This window comes from Pinus tabuliformis, chromosome 5_2 (genome assembly GCF_031772625.1).
Source record: "Pinus tabuliformis cultivar Carrire ecotype Pingquan chromosome 5_2, CPIR1, whole genome shotgun sequence".
Classification (NCBI taxonomy): domain Eukaryota; kingdom Viridiplantae; phylum Streptophyta; class Pinopsida; order Pinales; family Pinaceae; genus Pinus; species Pinus tabuliformis.
The window spans coordinates 482389110-482410183 of NC_142306.1; the positions used below are offsets into that span (position 1 = coordinate 482389110).

Sequence of the window (21074 nt, forward strand, 5' to 3'; positions counted from 1 at the left end):
TAGTCAATGAATTCATTTGACTCATATCCAGTCCCATTATCAGTCTTTAATATTTTGATCTTCTTCTTTGTTTGATTCTCGACCAAGGCTTTGAAAGAGAGAAACCATTTGAACACCTCGTCCTTCTTCTTTAAGAAATAGATCCATGTTTTGCGAGAGAAGTCATCCACAAAAATTGCATGGTACAAATATCCACCCAAAGATGTCACGGGCAACATACTTGATAGATCAAAATGGACCAATTGAAGAATATCGATCGTTTGACTTTCACTTGAGGGGAAAGGTCCCCTTGTATGTTTTCCAGTTGCACAATCGTGACACACACCTTCATGATCTAAGTTGAATTCGGGAATGCTTGTGACCATCATCCTTACATCAGGTAAGGCTTTGTAATGAAGGTGAGCAAATCTTCGGTGCCATAATTCGGATTGAAGAGAAGTCTCGCGAGTCATTTCTCCCAACAGACTTCCTCCAACCTAATAGAGACCTTCAACCATTAATCCAAGAGTGAATGCATCTCTTGGGTTCCTTTGCCAAACACGAACCTACCCATCAATGAATGTCACCTTGAAACCTTTCTCTTCCATCGCAAAAATAGAGACTAGGTTCTTTTTCATATTAGGTACACACAACGCTTCTTGTAAATGAAGGGTTTGACCTTGATTTAAGTGAAGAGTAACAGTCCCAATTCATTTCACGGGTTAAGTGGCATTCTCCCCAAGTATAATCTCCATATTCGTGTTCTTTTCAATCAAGTTTGAGAGAGCCTCTTTGTACCCAGTGAAGTGCCTTGAGGCACCACTATCAATCAACCAATGATCTAATGTATTTGGAGGAGAGGCGGTGGTGAGGGCATAAATAAGACAAAATTCTTTTTGTTTTTCACCCACATTAACTTCTTCATTCCTGGAGTTTCTTGACTTCTTGGGAGGATGACCATTTCCATTTCGAGTAGCGGGAGCATTCCTCTTTCCTTTGTTGAACCTGTTGTTCCTTTGATTGCCATCACCCTTGTAGTTGCTGTTATGGTTGTCATCATCTCTTGGAGTATCCTTCTTGTGAGGACACTCTCTAGCAAAATATCCAAACCTGTTGCAATTGAAGCATCTTCCTTTTCTTCCTTCTTTGAATCCTGGCTTGAACCCTTGACCTTGTCTTCTTGGACCAGCATTGTTCTTCCCTATAGCATGAGCGGAGAAGACAGTAGGATTGTTTCCATATGAGGGCTTGTCTCTTTCCATCATCGTTATTTCTTCTTGAGTGCATCGATCCAATAATTCATCAAATCCCAGAATCCTGTCATTGTTGAGGATGGTAGTGCTAAACACATCCCATTCTCTTGTAAGGCCTCCAAGTGAAATAAGAGTGAGCTCCCTGTCACCAATGACTTCTCCAATAGATAGGAGATCATTCTTGATTTCGGTAATCCTCATGAAGTAGGATTGAATGGATTCTCCTCTATCCATCTTGATGTCTTTCAAATTGTTTTTGAGAAAGAGAACTTGATTCGCATTATTTATTTTGAACATCCCAAACAACTTGTCATACATCTCCTTAGATGTTTCCAAATCAAAAATATAGGCAACCAAGGTTTGTGAATAGAATCAAAAATAATTTTCTTAGCTTTAACCTCACCTTTCTTGTACTTTGTTTGTGCAGTTACGGATGCATTTGAAGGACGCTCCACTACTCTTCCTTTGACATAGTCCATGGCATCATTTTCTTCCAAAGTCAAATCTAGAGACATCTTCCATGCTTGATAGTCGAATTTGTCCTTAAGCTTGTCCTCGGATTTGAAGCAAGATGTAGTCTTCATTGGGACTAGTTCCAAGTTCTTGTCCAACAGCTTCCCTCAGTGATTGCTTTTCCTCACTCTTGCTTGGGCTTTGTCTTCACCTGAGCTCCGATACCATGTTAATTTTAGCACAATTTACTTCAATGTTCCTTATCATCCCAATGACAATTTCCAATAGTAGTAATCACATTAACTTAAACACATTGATAGTAAATGCAGATAGAACATAAAAACATGTGCAGAAGACAAACCAAGACAAGAGGACACAAGGTTTAGCGGATGCCAAGAAAAAACCCCAATGTGGGGAAACCCCTTTGATCAAATCTTATTATTATTCAATAGTTCAGCACAGAGAGAGAGTACATAGATCAAATTTACTTGCCCAATACATAGTCAAAAAAACCTTGTCAAAATCAGCAGTCAACAACAGTCAACTGCAGCCCTAACCAGAAAGTCAACGCTGGTCAAATCAGCATCAAAATGTCCTCCAAGCAGCTTGGTCAATAGCAGACTAATTCGGCCTTCAAAAAGAGTCAAAGTCAACCCAAAACAGTTCAGTCAACCCCAATCAAAGGAGAGAGAAACACTGTTGTAATTTTTGCAGTCAAATCTGAAGTCAACCTACACAAAACACCTCGGAATTTGTGCCTCAGTCTAGAGAAATCAAAATTCTGCCCTAAGGATCGAAGTCAAACTTGGTCAAATGAGCCTTAGTCAACACTAGTCTGTTTCTCTGAAATTCGGCTTGTCCTTATCCTGAAACATGTGGCCTCCTGCCACACGTGTAAAGAAGAGAGAGGTTGTCCCCAAGCTGTACGAACCAATCAAGAGAGGAGAGAGAGATGAGTGATGTCCAAATGAGGAGAGATGTCACTCCTATTTATACAATTCGTTGAGGGTGTGGAGACACATTTATTGGGCTTCTTGAGCCTACATTTGACTAAGGTCGACCTTGACAATTTGTGCATGAGAGAGAATAAATTCAAAATTCCACTTCTGCTTGTCAGAATGAGATGATCTTTATATCAAAATTGGACTTCATGTAAAGAGGAATCTAATGCAATAATCATCTCCATCATGTGAGCTATCCTAAGGTGGAATTTGGCCCTAGTTGCCAATTTTAAAAATTATATATATATATATATTGAAAGTTAGATATTTTTTATACAAATTCTCATTCATGATACAAATTCATTGATTCAAACATAGATCTTCCTCTAGATGTAAGTTTTACAAAATTACAAAGTAACATTATGCATACAAATACAATTGTGACATAATACATATTCATCAATGATCCAATAAGAGAAAGACAAGATACTATACTTTTCTCATTAAGTCACCAAAATCAAAATGTGTTACATAGGTAGTAGCAATGCCAATGGCAAATAGAAATAGCAAATAAAAAACAACTACAAGCCTAAAGGCAGTAGGTAGCTCATGAGTCATCAATCTTCATCATCAAAATCAGCGTCATTGTACTCATCATCATGGTCACCACTATTGTCCTCTGCTGCATCCTCCTCCTCTGTATCCAATGTCATCTCTGCATCTATTGGTGTGGAGGATGACCCCTCTACAGTATCACCATCATCAAAAGTGACAAGCTCTAGCACTAGCTCATTAAGATCCAAGTTGGCTAATGCCAACTCAACACTATTGTCCAAACCCATATCATCTGGAAAGACATTCCACATCTTTGTCTTTCCCTTCAACCACTCATCTCTCTGCCTATAAATAAGACGAAGGTTGGTGTGCACATACACCATTGTCTCTGCCTTGGACTGCTCAAGCTTGCTCTTCTTGACACTATACAAATTCCCATATGTGCTCCAATTCCTCTTGCAACAAGAGGATGAAGTCACCTAAGAGAGAAGCCTCATGGTTAACTGTTGTAGAGGAGGGCTTGTTGCCCCATGAGTTGCCCAGCAAGAATCGGGCTTCCTAACCCCCCTATCTCTAATCACATCATATCCTGCAAATCGACCAGTGTCCTAACAACTTCTAATTTGTTTTGAGCTTTATTTTAAATACATCTTTTATTCACAAAAAATAAGATTTAAATTTTGTCATAAAGAATTAGATGTTTGAGGCTTGAGCATATAAAGATCTTATTTATGCCCTAGTAGCACTGAGAAAATTAGATCTCATTTCTGCCCTAGTAGCATTGTTACTACAAAATCTAGCAAGCCTTGGGGAGAGAAACCCTACAAGACAGTGCTAACAATGGGGTAAAGGCCCAATGTAACCTTAGCCAAAACCCTCTGCGCTTTGCGGATTTTCACCAACAGGAAGAGTCCAAGTAACAGAGGAAGAGATCAATTCTAAGGCAGATAGGCTGTAGATAAGGCGCAAGATGATCTCACCAGGGCTCATTCAAGAGAGAGACACAATATAAGTTCAAAGGCTTCTTTAAGGAAGCAATTTGCTCTCAATAAAAAGCCTTAAAAAGGGAGGCACAAGACCTAGGGTTTGATGTATTTGATGATAATGGGAGTTCCAAGAGTCAAGACCAAAGGGAAAAGGTTCCTTGTGATGGATTCCAACAATTACAAGTCTCATGAAACCTTCAAGAAAGTCCTCAAGTTGAGGGAGAACAAACTAGGGTTTCCCTCTTAGGGCAACACCTAGGGCAAGAGATTTTATGGATGAAATTTGAGTGGATGCCCACCAAAATGATAGGTCAAGTAGTCAAGACCTACCTCTTGATGTTTAGGCTCTCAAACCACCAAAAAGCCTCCTCCCTAAATTTCGCTCCAAGCCCTAGATTCTCCTTCCTAGCCTTAAAAGGACCGAATTTGAGAAGAGAAAATTATGGAGAAAATTTAAGGTTGATCACCAAGTGATTGGACTAGTGCCTTGTCCTATGGGTATATGGAGTCTATGATGCTTACGCCAAATTTGTTCCCAAGGAGGCTGAAATTTGAGACCCTAACTATCAAAATTCCAGCATTTACCCACTCAATGGTAAAATGTAGTTTCATGGAAGAGATACAAAGAGATCACCACTAGGAACATTCATTACATGCTATAATGAGTAATGAATACAACATTCATCTAGATATTCATCAATAAATTGATCTTCAACAAATATGGGCGACCTAACTAGAATCAATAGTTCCATGTGTTAAGACATTGAAGAAATAGTTATTCAACAATAAGATCCACTTACAAGATAACATGCAATATATCCATCCATTAGACCAAGAATAGCTCCAAAGAATATCCAAAAATCAGCTTCCAAATGTCAAAATGCATCCAAGTATCTCTAATCCACCCATAAGAATCAAGTGCGCAATTTCTAAGATGTCTAAAATTCACAAGTTTGATGATGAGAGAGATCAAATGAGGTCTCTCTAACATATATGTGTCTAGTGATGTCTAATTTTAGCCTATTAGCCCCTCAACTAATAAAATAATGGCCAAATACTAGATAAGATCACAAGCTGAACTTATAGCCAATGTGAAAACATAATAATTAACCCATAAGAGCACTGAAATGTTGACGTCATGCAAGCGTAGGTCTCCTTTAGGCAAGCATTGGGCTCCTCTAGTGCCAAAACGAAATGTAGAGGGCTCCAAAAATAAAGGTCTAGGGATTGGCCCCTAGACTTCCATGCAAATCATCTTGTGGACTCCAGTTTTGGGTTTGGGGCACAAAAGCTAGTCTCATGGGTCTCTTGCTGGTGAAATAGCTTGGTTCTGCTCCAACATTGAGGGATATGAGGATGGTGCTAGCCCTCCCATGTCTCAATGGGTGAGACAAACCCCATCTAGGCCTCAAATCAACAGCCAAACCATGTGATCACTGTTAAGCCAGTTGGGGCATGCTGATCCAAGCGCACCATCTCATGAATAATATGGAGCAAAGTGCAAGCCTACTGAGATGTTGAGGGTGCCCATGGATATGAATGATGCTCTACAAGTGACAGGAGTCCCATGGCTCACAATGCTTCACCTGTAGGGTGTCATATGCTCCTCTAGTGGGCTTCACCCTAGTTAAGTTGTCCAACCCATGATGAAAACCACTTTCCAATCACACAAAATATCCAATGTTGCATCTTCACCATTAGGTACAATAATCATTAGTCATTTAAATGGACCAAGCTTGTTAATCAACGGCAAAATGACACTTAATACAAGGCTTCCCTTCCAAATTTGGAGCTTTGATCACGTAGTAATGTTATCTCTCTAGGTAGGAGTGGCTAATGGACAACCCTATTAGGTGTTCCCAACCCCTAAGGGGAAAGACAAGTCCCTAGTATATCCTTCAATCAATAGGTGTCATGTGAATGATGATGTAACAGAAGGGAAAAGGGGTCTTTGAGCCAAATGCCATGGTCAAAGGGGTAGCAATGATGAGGAATTCCACACTTTGGGCATACAGATGTAAGAGGGACTAATCGTGGATGCATGAGTCACCCCGAACTTTGTTTTTCCACCCCTTATTGCCTTTTGTTTTTTCTTGATTTTTCTTTGTATTATTGCTTAAAGCTCTAGGAAATGCGAGCATGGTTTGAATAATGTGTAATAGTGGGTACCCCCTGAATGGTGGCGCAGTTCATCACCCGCCAAGGGTTGAGACATTCAAGGGTTCATTTCCATGATGTGGTAGGGTAACATTAGCCCCACGAACCAGGTGATGGCCATAATGATAAGGGGTAGAGCTCATGCTTGCCCTTTTCCGACATGCTAATGTTAATGTCCCAACCATCTTTTCCATTTTATAATTTTATTTCTTTTGTTTCTTGCTTGTCAAGTGCACCTAGAGATGTGTTAATTTTATATAACAATGGTATGTTCTATGCTTAAGAGAAATTTACTTCATTTTTCTTATTAGCCCAATATCAATTTTCAGATTAGCAATCAAATTAACATGATAGTAAATGCAGATAGAACATAAATAAAAACAGTAAAAGACAAGCCAAGACAAGAGGACACAAGATGTGGCGCATGTCAAGGACAAACCCCAATGGGGGGAAACCCCTTGATCAATTCTTCTTACTATCCTTCAAAAGTTCAGCAAAGAGAGAGAGTACAATATACAAAATTCACTTGCCAAATCAAAGTCAAATCTATGCAGTCAAACTGTAGTCACAAGAAGCCCTAACTAGAAAGTCAACATTGGTCAACATGGCAGAATTTCTCCTCCAAATCAGCTCAGTCAAACCCAGTCAACTCGGCCTCCAAAAACAATCCAAATCAGCACAAAACAGTCCCCAAAATATCATTCAAACTCGGTCAACGTAGAGGTCAAACCTGTGGTCAACTTCCCTATAGTCAATGTTAGTCAAATAGCTCAGATTGCCTCGATTTCTATGCCCAAAAATGCAGCCTGTCCAAACAGAATATTCCCCTAGAAAAATGCAGTCAAACTTGGTCAGTTGTTGCCCGGTCAACGCTGGTCAAACCCTCATGCTATTCGGTCAATGCCCAAAACAGAAAATTGCAGATTATCCTTCGCACGTGTGGAGAGAGAGGCTACCCAGAAATGCGTACACCCAATCAGATGAGAGAGAGAGATGTGTCCAAATGAGGTAGATGCTCCTTCTATTTATATGCAACATTGAGGATGAATAGACGTGTCTTTTGGGCTTCTGAGCCTACATTAGATTGTTGGCCGACCTTGACAATTTGTCCATAAACGAAATAAATTCATAATTCCATTTGTACATGTCAAAATTAGATGATCTTTAGATCAATCCTACACCTTTCGGAAAGAGGAATCCAATAAAAATATCAGTTGCATCATATGAGATGTCCAAGGTGGAGTTTAGCCCTAGTTGCAAAATTTAACGAGATGGGATGTGGAGTATTGCTCGTAATATACGGAGGGGAGTGATAAGTATGGAATAGGGAAAATGTGACCACGTTATCTCAATTAGGGTTTCCCAAGTAGTGCCCTTCCTAAAGCCATGGTCCATTGGGGGGGTCCCACTGGACTAGGTGTTACACATTATTTTGTCACATTCATGACAAATGATGTCATACCCCTATCCTTCGCCATCCGAGGCATAAATTCCATCAATCCCTAAAGAAGAGAGAAGAAAAAACTTACTCAAGAAGATAAGAATCTTGTGAAAATACCTTTAAAAACCTTAATTTTAAAGGGTGTCACAAGCCGAACCGTAATTATCTACAACACTACTACGTTGTCGCATTGTGTATAACTATTATACTACGACATTGTCGCATCTTGCAATTCATAGGGTGCGACATTGTTTTAACAAAGGTAAAAAAAAAAAAAAAATACGAGAAGCTTTTATTCTAGAAGCCTCATGGATGGCATCTCCTCGGAGCAGTGTGGATCTGACTCGCATCCCCACCTCATTGGATCTCAACTTCGATCCCCTATCCTCTTATCCTTTCACAAGCCTACAAATACAATCATCTCCCATTGAGATGGCTAGTTAGCAAAAGCAGAGGATTCCGATCTTTCTTGAATTGGATTACGACATGCCATGGGGTTATTTCAGCGATCCCTGTCAAGGTCGCTCTCCTCATTGTAAGGTGGGCGTTTTTTTTTCTTTAGTCATACACGTTGATGAGCCTCGGTATTGCAACAAGAATGCTGCAACTCCCAAGGCTACCAACTTTAATTATCAACCCAGGGTTCATACAAACTTAAGAGGTATCGGCACTATATGTGTAGCATACAATGTGTCCTTCCTTTGATGTCATGATGTACTGGAGTGAATGTAAGGAAATCAAATCCTAAACTAATTTCATAAATGGAAATTTTACTTTGGAAAAGAAATTAATCCTAAGCAAGAACAACAAATTGTAATTGAAATCCTAAGAGCATGAATTCAAATAAATAGGCCTAATCTACATTGTAAAAAGGCATGTCCTAATTGGTGTTTATTCTTCCTCAACCATTGATTTAGAGCCTAGGGGTCATGATTCAACCCTAAGGGACCAAAACCAATCTTTTTGAGCAAATCTGGGCAAGTATATACACGTTGGAAGAGTACTACAAGAAACAACAGATTTACTACAGGAAATTATAATTCATTGAATGACCAAGCAAATCGAATCCAAATTGGATGGGACAAATTTTGTTATTGACTAGGATGTCTTAGGTCTCCATTTCAAGTGGAATCACTCAAAATGACCTTTGTTAACACATGTTAAAAAATAGCAGAAAATTACTAGTCTAAAATCTAGAAATTCGAAAACTAGTGAGCTAGTAAATCTATCAAATGTCTAACATAATCAAGTGCAAATGCAATAGGGTAATTTTTGTTATTTGTGAAAATTCTATTACTGCAGCAACTGATTTATTTTACCTACTTATTTTCTAATGAGTTATTTACGAAAATCCTTCAGTAAATATTAAAATCAATTCTACTGCAGATATCGCACCATAATACAGAAACAAATACATGCACAAGAATCAAACACATCAACACAGATATTTTTGGACAATTGTCCCTAGAAAAACCTAATGCGGGAAAACCAATGCAGCAGAGGAGGATTTTATTATTAAGCTTTTCTCGAGTACAACTAGGGTGCCAAACTGGCTCACCCAATAGAGACAAATCCTTCGGCGCCTCCCCTAGGCTCAGCGTCTGTCCAGCTAGCCTCTGCGCAACACCTAGACCCTCTGCATCAGCATCTACTTCACTGTGTCAGTTAAGGTCGCGGGGGAGCCCCCCCCCTCTCGCTCCCGCTCCCAATTCGCACTCCAAGCAGGAGCGGCTCCGGAGCGCCTCGGGAACGCGCTCCCTAAAAAAAAGCTCCCTATGTTTCGAGAGCGTTTAGCCTTTTTTGCAAAAAAAAAAAAGCAGTAATATTCCAAATGCAATTTTTTTCAAAGAAACAAATAAGTTTTGAGTGGGACCACTTAATGATCAAGCCTATGGCCCTAGTATTGATATGTGATACATGGTAATGTTAAATTCTTAAAAGTAAAATTGACATTCTCCTTAATCTTCATTTTCATCCTTTTACTTAAATTTTTAACATTACCATGAAATGACTCAGGATGTTTGAGAGTGGTTTCGACCTCATTGGATTTCATATGGAGAAACTAAAATTTTAGATTTCATTCAAAATCCAGCAGACTTATCAGGATTTCAAGATTGGGGGATTGCAATGTTTCCATTGTATTTTGTCATGTATTAGGGTATGGAACTCGTATTTAAGCAAGAGCACCAATCCCTCTATGTACATTGATGTTAGTGGCATTGGTTGTCAAACTCCTCAATCATGACCCTCCTAAAAATGTACGCATCACTCAAACAAAATCTCGACTTGACATGCTATGCATTTTCTATCTTATGTTAATGCTTAGAGGGTGATATTGATGACAAAGATCCCTATACAAATCCAGAGGTAATGACAAAGATACCTCTGGATATTAATCCTTAGAGGGTGATATTAATGACGAAGATCTTGATTTTCCAAAAAGACTAAAAAATTAGACATTTATCGTGGTGGCAAGAGGCCCAAGCATAAGCAATGGATAACAAATTTACTTGTCTTTTCTAGTTTCTAGTAGTTTTTATAACTATTGAGCCTTTCTTATTTGTTATGATATTTTTTTAAACAATACATGACAATTTAAGTTTGAGGTTTGAAGTTGGCAATTATAACTCATTAGTAATGAATTACGAATATGAGGCTTCATGAAAGTTCAAAGTTGTTTCATTTCATTTCATTTTATAACATTTCATTTCATGTTAGATATTATTTGTTGTAATGGTTACAATTAGCTTACAAGTACAACTTTGGTGATCAATGATGATAAATGTTATATATTGAATTTTGAAAGCTTGAAACTTTAAGATTGATGAATCATGAGACTCAATATGTTGTATGTTACCATGTTACTAACTTGTGGACGTGGTTGATGAAGATTATAACTTCTAGATGATTGTTGTTATATGGTTCAATCTATGTTTTTAATGTTTTTTATATCTAGTTCATCATTCTACATGTTTTTGTTGACATATATGCATCAAAATATAAAAAATTTAAAAAAATATTATATAAAAAACGCTCTGAGATTCGCTCCCAAACCGGGAGCTTCTGAAAATGTCGCTCTCGCTCCCAAGTAACCTTGGCGTTAGCACTTGGGCTCTCTGCGTCACCCACGCAGGCCCTCCAGTGACTGCGCAGTCCAGCAACCTCTGCGTCTTCCTAAGTAGCTCTGCATCTGCCTCTCTGAACTCTGTGTTGTTCCTTCGACACTATTCTTGCCTCTCTGTTATGTACTCACTACCTCTTGCTGCAATCTAGACCTCTAGTTCAAATTTCTCAGCAAGCCCCACTCCAGAAATCAAACTGACTGGTCTCCCTCAGTGTGTCTCCAACTGACCCTCAAGCCTTCTCTTATACTTTTCCTTTTGATGAATCTGTAATCTAGACCTCTAGTTCAAATTTCTCAGCAAGCCCCGCTCCAGAAATCGAACTGACTGGTCTCCCTCAGTGTGTCTCCAACTGACCCTCAAGCCTTCTCTTATACTTTTCCTGTTGATGAATCAACAGCCGAGATTAAGTCCCTAATCAACAGCTAAGATTAAAATAGACTTGATCTTCGTCTCTTAGAAGCTTCTCATCCTTATCTTTATTAATACCCATTAATATTTTTATTTTCCTAAGTTTAGACTTAGGAACTCATTAAAAATATTAATTATTTTAATAACTCTTCATCCAAATGGAATTTCCCAAAACGATTTCTGGGTCATGGAGATCTCATGTGCTTTAGCCTCTCCACAATTGTCATGGCTAGAGCACATCCGATGCTACCCCAAATCAACACTCCCTCTTAGCAAAGAATGTGTTCTAATAATACTCCACAGCTGCGCATCACCTTGATCATCCGGCACTAGTACCTGTGGTGATGTTTGGCCTTCCTGCCCAACATCCTCTGCACTGCTACATCCTGTACTATTGCCCATGGCTCTATCACTGCCACTGCTACATCTGTACTACAACTCCCTCTGCATTCGTGTTGCTGCTGGTCCTTTCTCCCAACACTGCATCTGCATTGCAACTCCCTCTGCATCCGTGTTGTTGCTAGTCCTTCCTCCCAACACTGCATTTGCACTACAACATCATACCCATTTCTGCTACTGAAATGGATTCTTTATCATCCCCATCTTTTCCCTGAAATAATCAAAATTTGTTCTTCCAAGGGACTTGGTAAGGATGTTTGCCACCAGTTCTCCTGTAGAAGTGTAGCTCAACTATACAGCTCCTCGTTGGACACAATCTCTGACAAAGTGACACCGAATATCAATGTACTTTGACCGATCATGAAATATCGGATTCTTAAAGAGCTTGATGCAACACTGATTATCACACATGATCCTAGTCGCTTCCATCCTTCTTATGAATAAGTTCACAAGCAATTTTCTAAGCCATATGGCTTCACACAAAGCAGTGCTAGCGGCCATATATTCTGCTTCAGCTGAGCTCAGAGCTACGGATTTTTGTTTCCTACTGCACCAGGAGGTCATTCCCGATCCAATGTTGAAACAGTACCCAGAGGTACTTTTCTAATCTACTGAACTTCCAGCCCAATCTGCATCAGTAAACCCACTCAATCTGATATCCTTACTTCTGGTGTACAAGAGTCCATAATCGATTGTTCCCTGTAAATATCTGAGAACATGTTTGGTTGTTGCCCAATGAGCCCTCTTTGGTTCCACCATGAACTGACTGAGGGTGTTGACAGCGTAACAAATGTCTGGCCTAGTATTGACCAGATACATCAGGGACCCTATGAGTTGCCTGTATAAGGTGGGATCAACATCTTTGTCTTCTGATGCATCAATTTTCTTCTAATTGGTGATCATTGGAGTAGCCATCGGCCTACAGTCCTGCATCCTGAATCTCTTTAGGATCTCTATAGCATATCTCCCTTGTCCAAGGAAGATTTTATCCTTCTGCTGCCAAACTTCCAACCCTAGGAAATAATGCATCTGTCCCAAATCCTTCATGTCAAATTCTGTGGCTAGATTCTTCTTGCAGTCCTCAATGAGCCTAGATGAACCTGTCAGAAAGAGATCATCCACATATAATACTAGTATTAGAGGCTCACCTTCTACAACCAGATAGTAGAGATTGGGATCAGCATCACTCTTGACGAACCCCATTTTCTGCAAGTAGCCATCAATTCGACCATACCACGCTCTAGGTGCCTGTTTGAGCCCATACAAGGCTTTCTTCAATCTGCATACATGAGACTTCTTCTCATGTGTCTCAAAGCCTTCTGGTTGTTCAATGTATACTTCCTCTTCTATTACCCCGTTCAAGAATGCCATTTTGACATCCATCTGATGAATCTCACATCCCATCTGAGCCGCAAGAAATATCACGGTTCTAATGGATGTATACTTGGCTACTGGGGGGAAGGTCACTTTGTAATCAATTCCTTCCTTCTGAGCATACCTCTTAGCCACAAACCTGGCTTTGTATTTTTTCCACACTATCATCTGAAGCATATTTAATCTTGTAGATCCATCTCAAACCTACCACTGATATGTCTTGAGGCCTAGGCACTACTTCTCAGACATCATTCACCATTATAGAGTTGTATTCCCCTACCATCGCATCCAACCAAACTTGATGTTGAGCAGCCTCCTAAAAATTGGAAGGCTCCCCATCCTGAGCTACTAATGCCTGATATCTATCTAGTTGTTTTCGCTCCCTTTTATTGTTTCTTGGTGCACTGATGAAATCTTTTGCATCCCGCAGAATCTATCGAAGTTCCCTGCTAGTTCTTCCTCTAGTAGCAAGTGCTTCTGTTAGCTCCTCCTCTTCCTATGATTCTTCCTATTTTGAGGAAGAATTCTTGGCTTCCACTGGTTGAAGTGGTTTGACCAACAGCTCATCTTTTGACTGCTCCTCGAAAGGCATTTCTCGAGATCTTGGAGATCTCATGTGCTTTAGCCTCTCCACCAATTTTCATGGCTAAAGCACATCCGATGCTACCCCAAATCAACATTATTAACTAGAATGTTTTTGTGATCTAATGCAAGTGGAATCCACTCGATTGAAGCTCGTTAGCATGCTCTAAAAAATAGCAAAAATTTATTGTTATTTGCCACAAGGGACTTCCAAAAATCTAGATTTGGGAATAAATAAACTAATCCAAGCTCAATGATTACTATGACCTTCCAAAGTTGTTCCAATGATGAAATGATGTTTGTGATCCTGCAAAAGAACTTACTTCAACTATTGAACCCAATCCTACAACAAGAAGTCATTAATACTAAATGCAAAAATAGAAAAAGACAAGAACAACAAATACATGTGAATAAGAAGTGAAAGGAAGAAAAGTAAATGATACAAAAGGGCTTTGAGGCTCCTCGGATGGCCAAGCCCAAGGAAACTCAAAGTCCTATGAAGGAGAGCAAGATTTAGAAGTTGAACATGGCACCAATCTTCATTATTTCTATCAATACAATTACATCCCTGCAAGAAATAACAGTGGAGCTGCAAAAATACGAGTTCTCTCCACAAGAAGTCTAATAAAAATCCACTCCTAGAGGCAAATTTGACTTGCTACTTTTACAAAATGATTAGGAAACATTCCCCATGAAAAGAGGAAGTTTTCCCCACCAAAATCCCTTAATTAGTGGATCTGGTTCCCAATACTAGGAATCTGTATTAAATGACAGGGAACACGTTCATAGATTTTTCTCAATCATTGGAGCTCCAGAATCTGTGCAATTATTTCAAAATATCTTCTTGATTTATTATTTAATATTGATCCTCCTGTAGTAGAGAGCAAGTCCCTAAATTATCTCCTCCAAATCTTCATAATCTGCCCAATATTCTCACAATATTCCACAAAAATAAATAATATTAGGCACAAATATGCAATTATCCATAAACCTTCCTAATGAACATATTAAAGTTAAAAATACATTATCTAATGCAAAAATAGAGGTTTAATGTGCTGAAGGATGGTCAGATGGGCCTTAATTTATGTCTAATTTAGAGGTTCATCACACATTGCTTGAATTGTTGGTATGCTCCAGGCAGGGGGTCAAACAACAAAGCTAAGTTCGCCGCAATTTGGTTCTTGCTAGAGCTGGCTTGGAAAAAGGCCTGTCCAACCTTCAAGTTATGGATGATTCCAAGAATGCTATAGGCTGGGCAAATCATAGGGCACCGACGAATAATATTAGCTTGGAGACTCTTCTCAATGATATTCGTCAAGTAGCTGATTCCTTCGAGCATGTATCTTTCTGCCATATTTTGCATGAGCTGAATGTTGAAGCAGACAGCCTGCGAAAGAAAGCACTTGCTCTCCCAGTTAGGTCTGTCAGAATACATGAATTTTCTGATGGTGTTGAGACAGAGTCTATGGAAACAAACCACTCTTTTAAGCTAGTTTTTCGTTTCTCCTTTTTCCAGTTTTCCTGTAGTTGGCAGGAATCAAGTAGTCGATAAATTGGGGGTCTCAATCCCCTCGGTTGTTACAGACCTTTTTGTTGTATAGAATTTCAGTCTCATATGGGAGGTCCTCAGACCCAGATACTGATAGTTTGATGATTAGGCAATCAGGTGACTGGCAGAATATGTATATATATTATATTTTCCTCATGAATATATACAATTTTTCCTTTGAAAAAATGCATAATAATAAAATATACATTATAAAATATCGATAATTTGTTAATGATATAAGTATACTTAAAGAAAGCTCTTAATAATTAAATATGCTACAAGTTATGAATCAAATTTAGTGGTAGGATTTGCCAAGCTGGTAAGTTTGACTCTACTTTTGGCAAATGGATGTGATTGAGTTCAACCCTAGGCCGTCACCTGTGGAATAGAGGTTGGACCTCCTGTACTCCATCACTAAATGAACCAGACTGTCTCTCTCGGATTTGAATTTCGGCAGTGAATGACTGAGTCCAGACTCAGGAGAGTGGCTCCTGGTGGAAGGAAGGATACCATACACGGAGGGAGAAGGAAACAAGCATGGTGCCCGCCTTTTTTCCAATAATTTTTTAAACCTCCAAACCAAGATCCAGTTTGAATTGAAAAACAGTTCTTAATGAATTCCATCAAAACTCAGATGAATTTTATGCTGAACTTGAATGCTTTGATACGATTTCTCTTGAAATTCGCCAAATTTCAAAAATTTTAACCTTTAATTTCACTGAATCCACTGACTTAGTGTTTAGGGCATAACACGTGTGCACTTTCCAATTGGGGTTATTATTTTTTCCTGAGATAAATTTCTAGTAGTATGTTGTACGTATAAAGAGAGAGAAGATAAGATGATATCATAATTTTATTAATGTCCACAAATGACTGAGGAAAAGGTCAATAAGGCTATAATATTAAATCATTAATGCATGGGCTATGAGTATTACAAGCGCTCCTGAGTCCTGAACAAAACAAACAGACAAAAGCTAAAAAGAAGATATACAAATATCTGCGAATGAAAGAAAAGGGCCTCCTCATAGTATAAAAGTTCAAACCCTAAGAGGCATGAAGCTTTAACTCAACTTGGAGCTGTTTAAAGAACTCTTTTAGTTTCAGCTGTTTAGTTTCCTGTAGGAATTATCTTACAGTGCAGAATCTGTTTACCATGGTTTAGAGAACTTTACACAAGTAAATCCTTCACATGTTCAATCTAGTTAAAGTCAGAAATCCCCCATCTGTCTATGCATTTTAGGCTATAACGATGATTATTCTCCTACAAGTATGGCAGTACTGGTGAGCATTATTAGTTAAGATCCATTTTGTCGTATTTCAATATTAAAATCTCTTCCTAACGGAATCTTCAGAGCACAGATTCTTGAGGTGTCCGACCGTTGCATCTGTCTTTTCAATGTATTAAGATTGTCACTTTACCTATAATGAAACCATCTTAATAAAAACAGAAATGCATTATTTCTCAGGATTGTGTCACATGTGACAATGCCTAGCAACCAAGAGAAGAAAACCACTACTATAGTATTTGTGACTTTATTGACGTAACAAAGTTTGGGACATTAAGATATATTTTTAGGGCACTAACATGTGTCCACTTTCCAATTGGTTTTATTAGTTTCTTTTGAGATAAGTTTCAAGGAGTAGTATGTTATATATAATGAGAAAAGATAAGATAATATCATAATTTATTGATGTCCACAAACGACCAAAGAAAAGGTCAATAAGACTATAATATAAAATCAAGAGAATCCAGGGAAAAGGTCAGAAAAAAGCAGAAAAAAGCTACCAGGGAAAAGGTCAATAAGGCTATAATATAAAATCAGTACTCCAATGACTGTGAGGGTGTCAGGGACACTCCTAAACAATACAAATAGAAAAAAGCTAAGAAGAAGCTATACAAATATATGCAGATGAAAGAAAAGAGCCTCCTCAAAGTAGTACAAAAGTCGAAACACTAACAAGTGTGAAGCTTTAACTCAACTCAGAGATAGAATCAAAAGTAGAACATACTCTGAGAGAGAGAAAGAGAGAGAGACTACAGAGCAAGCCCGTTAGAACATAACCTATCTAGAAACCGCTATATAGACAAGAAAAACTTCATGTTTCATGGCACAAAGCATGGAAGAACACATAAGTAATTTGGTCCATGACCACTTTGCAAAGACTGGAAAGTTGAACATATTAAGTGACAGTACAGGAAATGACTACTCTGAAATGCTACAACCAAAGTTATAGTACAAGTGCATGGGAGATGGCCCTTGGAAAACCTAACAATATATGCAGATGAAAGAAAAGAGCCTCCTCAAAGTAGTACAAAAGTCCAAACCCTAACAAGTGTGAAGCTTTAACTCAACTCAGAGATGGAATCAGAAGTAGAACATACTCTGAGAGAGAGAGAGAGACTAGAGAGCAAGCCCGTTAGAACATAACCTATCTAGAAACCACTATACATACAAGAAAAACTTCATGTTTCATGGCACAAAGCGTGGAGGAACACATACATGACAAACAGGATGTTGATAACAAGCATAAGTAATTGGGTCCATGGCCACTTTGCAAAGACTGGAAAGTTGAACATATTCAGTGACCGTACAGGAAATGACTGCTCTGAAATGCTACAACCACAGTTATAGTACAAATGCATGGGAGATGGCTCTTATGCATTTGTTTCTTTGTACATTTTGTAACTGTTACACGAATTTGTAGATTGTATCTAGATTTTGGGATTTTACTATCCTGTTTCACCTAACTAAAGGAGAAGATGGCTACTCACCATAAGAAGTGACAACCATAGAAAACACTGGACCCCGGTGTGCTTGCCATGTAAGCTTTGGAACAACCTTGTCACTGCTTGCATCAATTGGCCATGCTCTGATGTTTCCATCCCGATGACCGCTCCAAATTATATTGTGTGCAGCATCAGCAAAGAGGCATGTTGTGGGAGAGTCTTCTATAGGCAAAAACACGAAAGGTGCTGTATCTTCATCTCCAGTTATAGGGCTACTTCTTGTGTCAGTGACGTAAGCCTTGTCAATGTCCCAAAATCTCATTCCACATTCTAGCCCTGCCCATAGCCGATTCCCGGTACAGGTTATTGTGTAAATGGCTTGGCCATCTTGTGTTTCCCTCAGAGGATGAGGCCTTAGCTCAAGAAAAGCCGGTCTTCCAGGATGAATTGCTTCTCGAGTAAGACCTTGGAAGATTCCCTTCTCTCCACCGGAAGCCACAAACTCCTCTAAACTAGGAGGAGGACTGAAACTAACAGAATCCTCATTTTTTTGCTTCTGATGAATCTCACCGAAAAACTCTACTGTCGAGGCACTTCTCAAATCAGAATTTGCGTTCCAATCTCTCTGTTTAGGCAGGTAATTATCAATTTCTGTTTCTATTGAATGTTGAGTAGCTGTCTGCATTCCCTTCTCCTCCAAATCACCAAAGTCCAGCCAAATATCATCACCTGATGGTGATCTGGTTTGTTGACTTGCACTATAATTTAGATCTTTGGAGAATTTTTCCCCTTCAATTATAGCAGGTGAAACTTCATTCTCGTGATCTTCCGTCCAGAGGCCGGAACTAGGATATGGATCTTCTTGAGATATTGACAATTTATCTATTCCAATCCAAGATTGTGCAGGATCTGTGCCAACAGAAGAAAACTGAGCTTTGACCGAAGAATTGGGATGATGATTGGTCGGGGACTCAAATGAATTGGTAGACACGAGAGGAATTCCAAAAGGATTGCTGAATCCAGAGCTGAAACCTTCAGAAGGCCAAATGGCTGATGGACTAGACCCTGCACCTGGGGAGGAAGCAAGATGTAGATTAATGTCATTCAAAACCTCAGATGACTCCGCTTTTGAAGCCGAGGAAGGGTTGGAGTTAAAACCATCCGACAGAAGATCCAATGTACTCTGAGGGGATACATTGCCATGTGAAGAATATACATTTTTGTGATACGATGGTGAAATTGAGGAACTTTTTAGATTCGATGCATCGTCATCCAATAAATCCGGGAAGCTCTGGCTCTCTTGTCTACCATGCGGTTCTAATAAACCGAAATCGAACGAACTGGGGACAATCGGACTCGGCTCTGCATTCGAAGATGAAAAACCCCAAAGCCCATCGTCGTCATCTCCAAAGTTAATCAATGAGGGCATGGAATCATCAACTCCATTTGAATTACCAGAATCCTGACGCCTGCCAGCCATATTGTCTAAAACAAAAACCTCAATCTCCTGTTATATAAATTCCATGAATGCAAAACTTTCATTTCAAAGCTTAAAGACCCTAAGAGTCAGTTAGGCATCCGTTCATTTACGAGAGGAGCTTGATCTTTGATTTCCGTTCAACATCAAAGGCTTGAAACCTTAGCGATACAGATATTTTGTTTTCTGTGTTGAATCTTCAACAGCAAATCAGCACCCAAGAAGTACAACTACTTACAGTGGAAATCCAACGATATATATCACCAGAAAATCCGAACCAGATGATCCAACACGCTCTAACTCTCATTCCGAGCTGTAGAAACCCTATGTGGCTTTCCAGGTGACGGAACATTCTCTGCCATCAGAAGCCCTTATAACCACGCACGTATTGCTTTGTCACGGGACTCGATCCATGGGCCAACGAAAAATAAATAGATCCCGTAATATTTGAATCGTTAGCTGACTCAGCTTATACGGAGCTGAGGTGTTATATGTGTATATACTGGTGTGATTATCGTAAATTGATCTGCTGGAATTGTTATGAGATTTACTTTTATATGGTTGGTATGTTCCTACATTATAGACGTATGAGTGAGGTCTGCAGAGATTTCGTATGAGTGACGCTTCCAAAAATTAAGCATGAATGACGCTTCCAGAAATTTAAGATATCCACGGGCTTATGAGGATTATTTGACTCTTCAAGCAGTCAATTATTTGCGGTGGGTAGTTGGTGGACGGGAATGCTCGATTATTATGCGGATTATTTAACTGTTTATGCAGTCAATTATTTGCGATGGGTAGTTATTCGATGGAATGTCAACTGGTTTCAGATGATAAATCCATAATTTTCTTAGATAGGAAAATGGTAGATATCAAAGGAAATCGTATATGAAATTTAAATTAGGTATTATGTCCAGAACGCGCGTGGTTAATGGTTTTATAATGGGTATAGAGTCAACAGGAATAACAATCATTTCTACATATTAAACGTATTCAAATGTGTATGTTCTAGTTGTCTTTATTCTCGATTCAAACATTATTAAATTATAACTCGAATCTTGCGTTTTAGATATAAAAATAGATTTAAATTTTATGTAATTTTGAATAGCGTAATTTTAAGTGTGAATTTTTTAAAATTTTAGTTATATGAAAATAGATTCAAATTTTATGTAATTTTGAATGGAATAGTTTTAAGTGTGATTTTTTAGAATTTTTGGTTAAAATTAGGTGAAAAAATTTGTGGTTAAATCTTGATTTGTATTGTTTAAATTGGTTTTCTGATTGCATATATGGATTTAGTACCCTCAAAAACCCCTAGGGCACTTATATTGTAAAGAGTTCACCGATCAAACTTATGATTTTTATAAATTCTTGTCTGATTCTAGTCAAAACAAAATAAATGGTGAAGAAAAAAAGAAGACTACTCAAATAATTTTATTTTTAATAATATATGTTATATTAAATTTATTTTTTTTAAATGATAAACCCTTACATAGATATAACAGTTTAGCAATCTAATTTAGTACTTGTTTTGTTAAGAGAGCTTAATGCAGGAAGAGCAAAAAACACAAAGGACGACAAACTCAAACCATGGCTTAGGGTTTGAGAGCTTCGACGATGGCAGCCTGCCCATCGGCCTGGATAGGAAATGTAACCGCATGCAATCA

General features: G+C 38.7%; 1 protein-coding gene across 1 annotated transcript in view; it reads right to left on the reverse strand.

The window, feature by feature from the left end:
• The window catches only part of LOC149159759 (type II inositol polyphosphate 5-phosphatase 15-like), a 196508-nt gene extending 176590 nt beyond the window's left edge, over window positions 1-19918 (reverse strand). The window contains exon 1 of the mRNA XM_089436567.1: window positions 17976-19918. Within this exon, the coding sequence (XP_089292693.1) occupies window positions 17976-19410 (1435 nt within the window). The 5' untranslated portion in view covers window positions 19411-19918. The remainder of the gene's footprint in view (window positions 1-17975) is intronic.
• Window positions 19919-21074: the final 1156 nt, after the last annotated feature.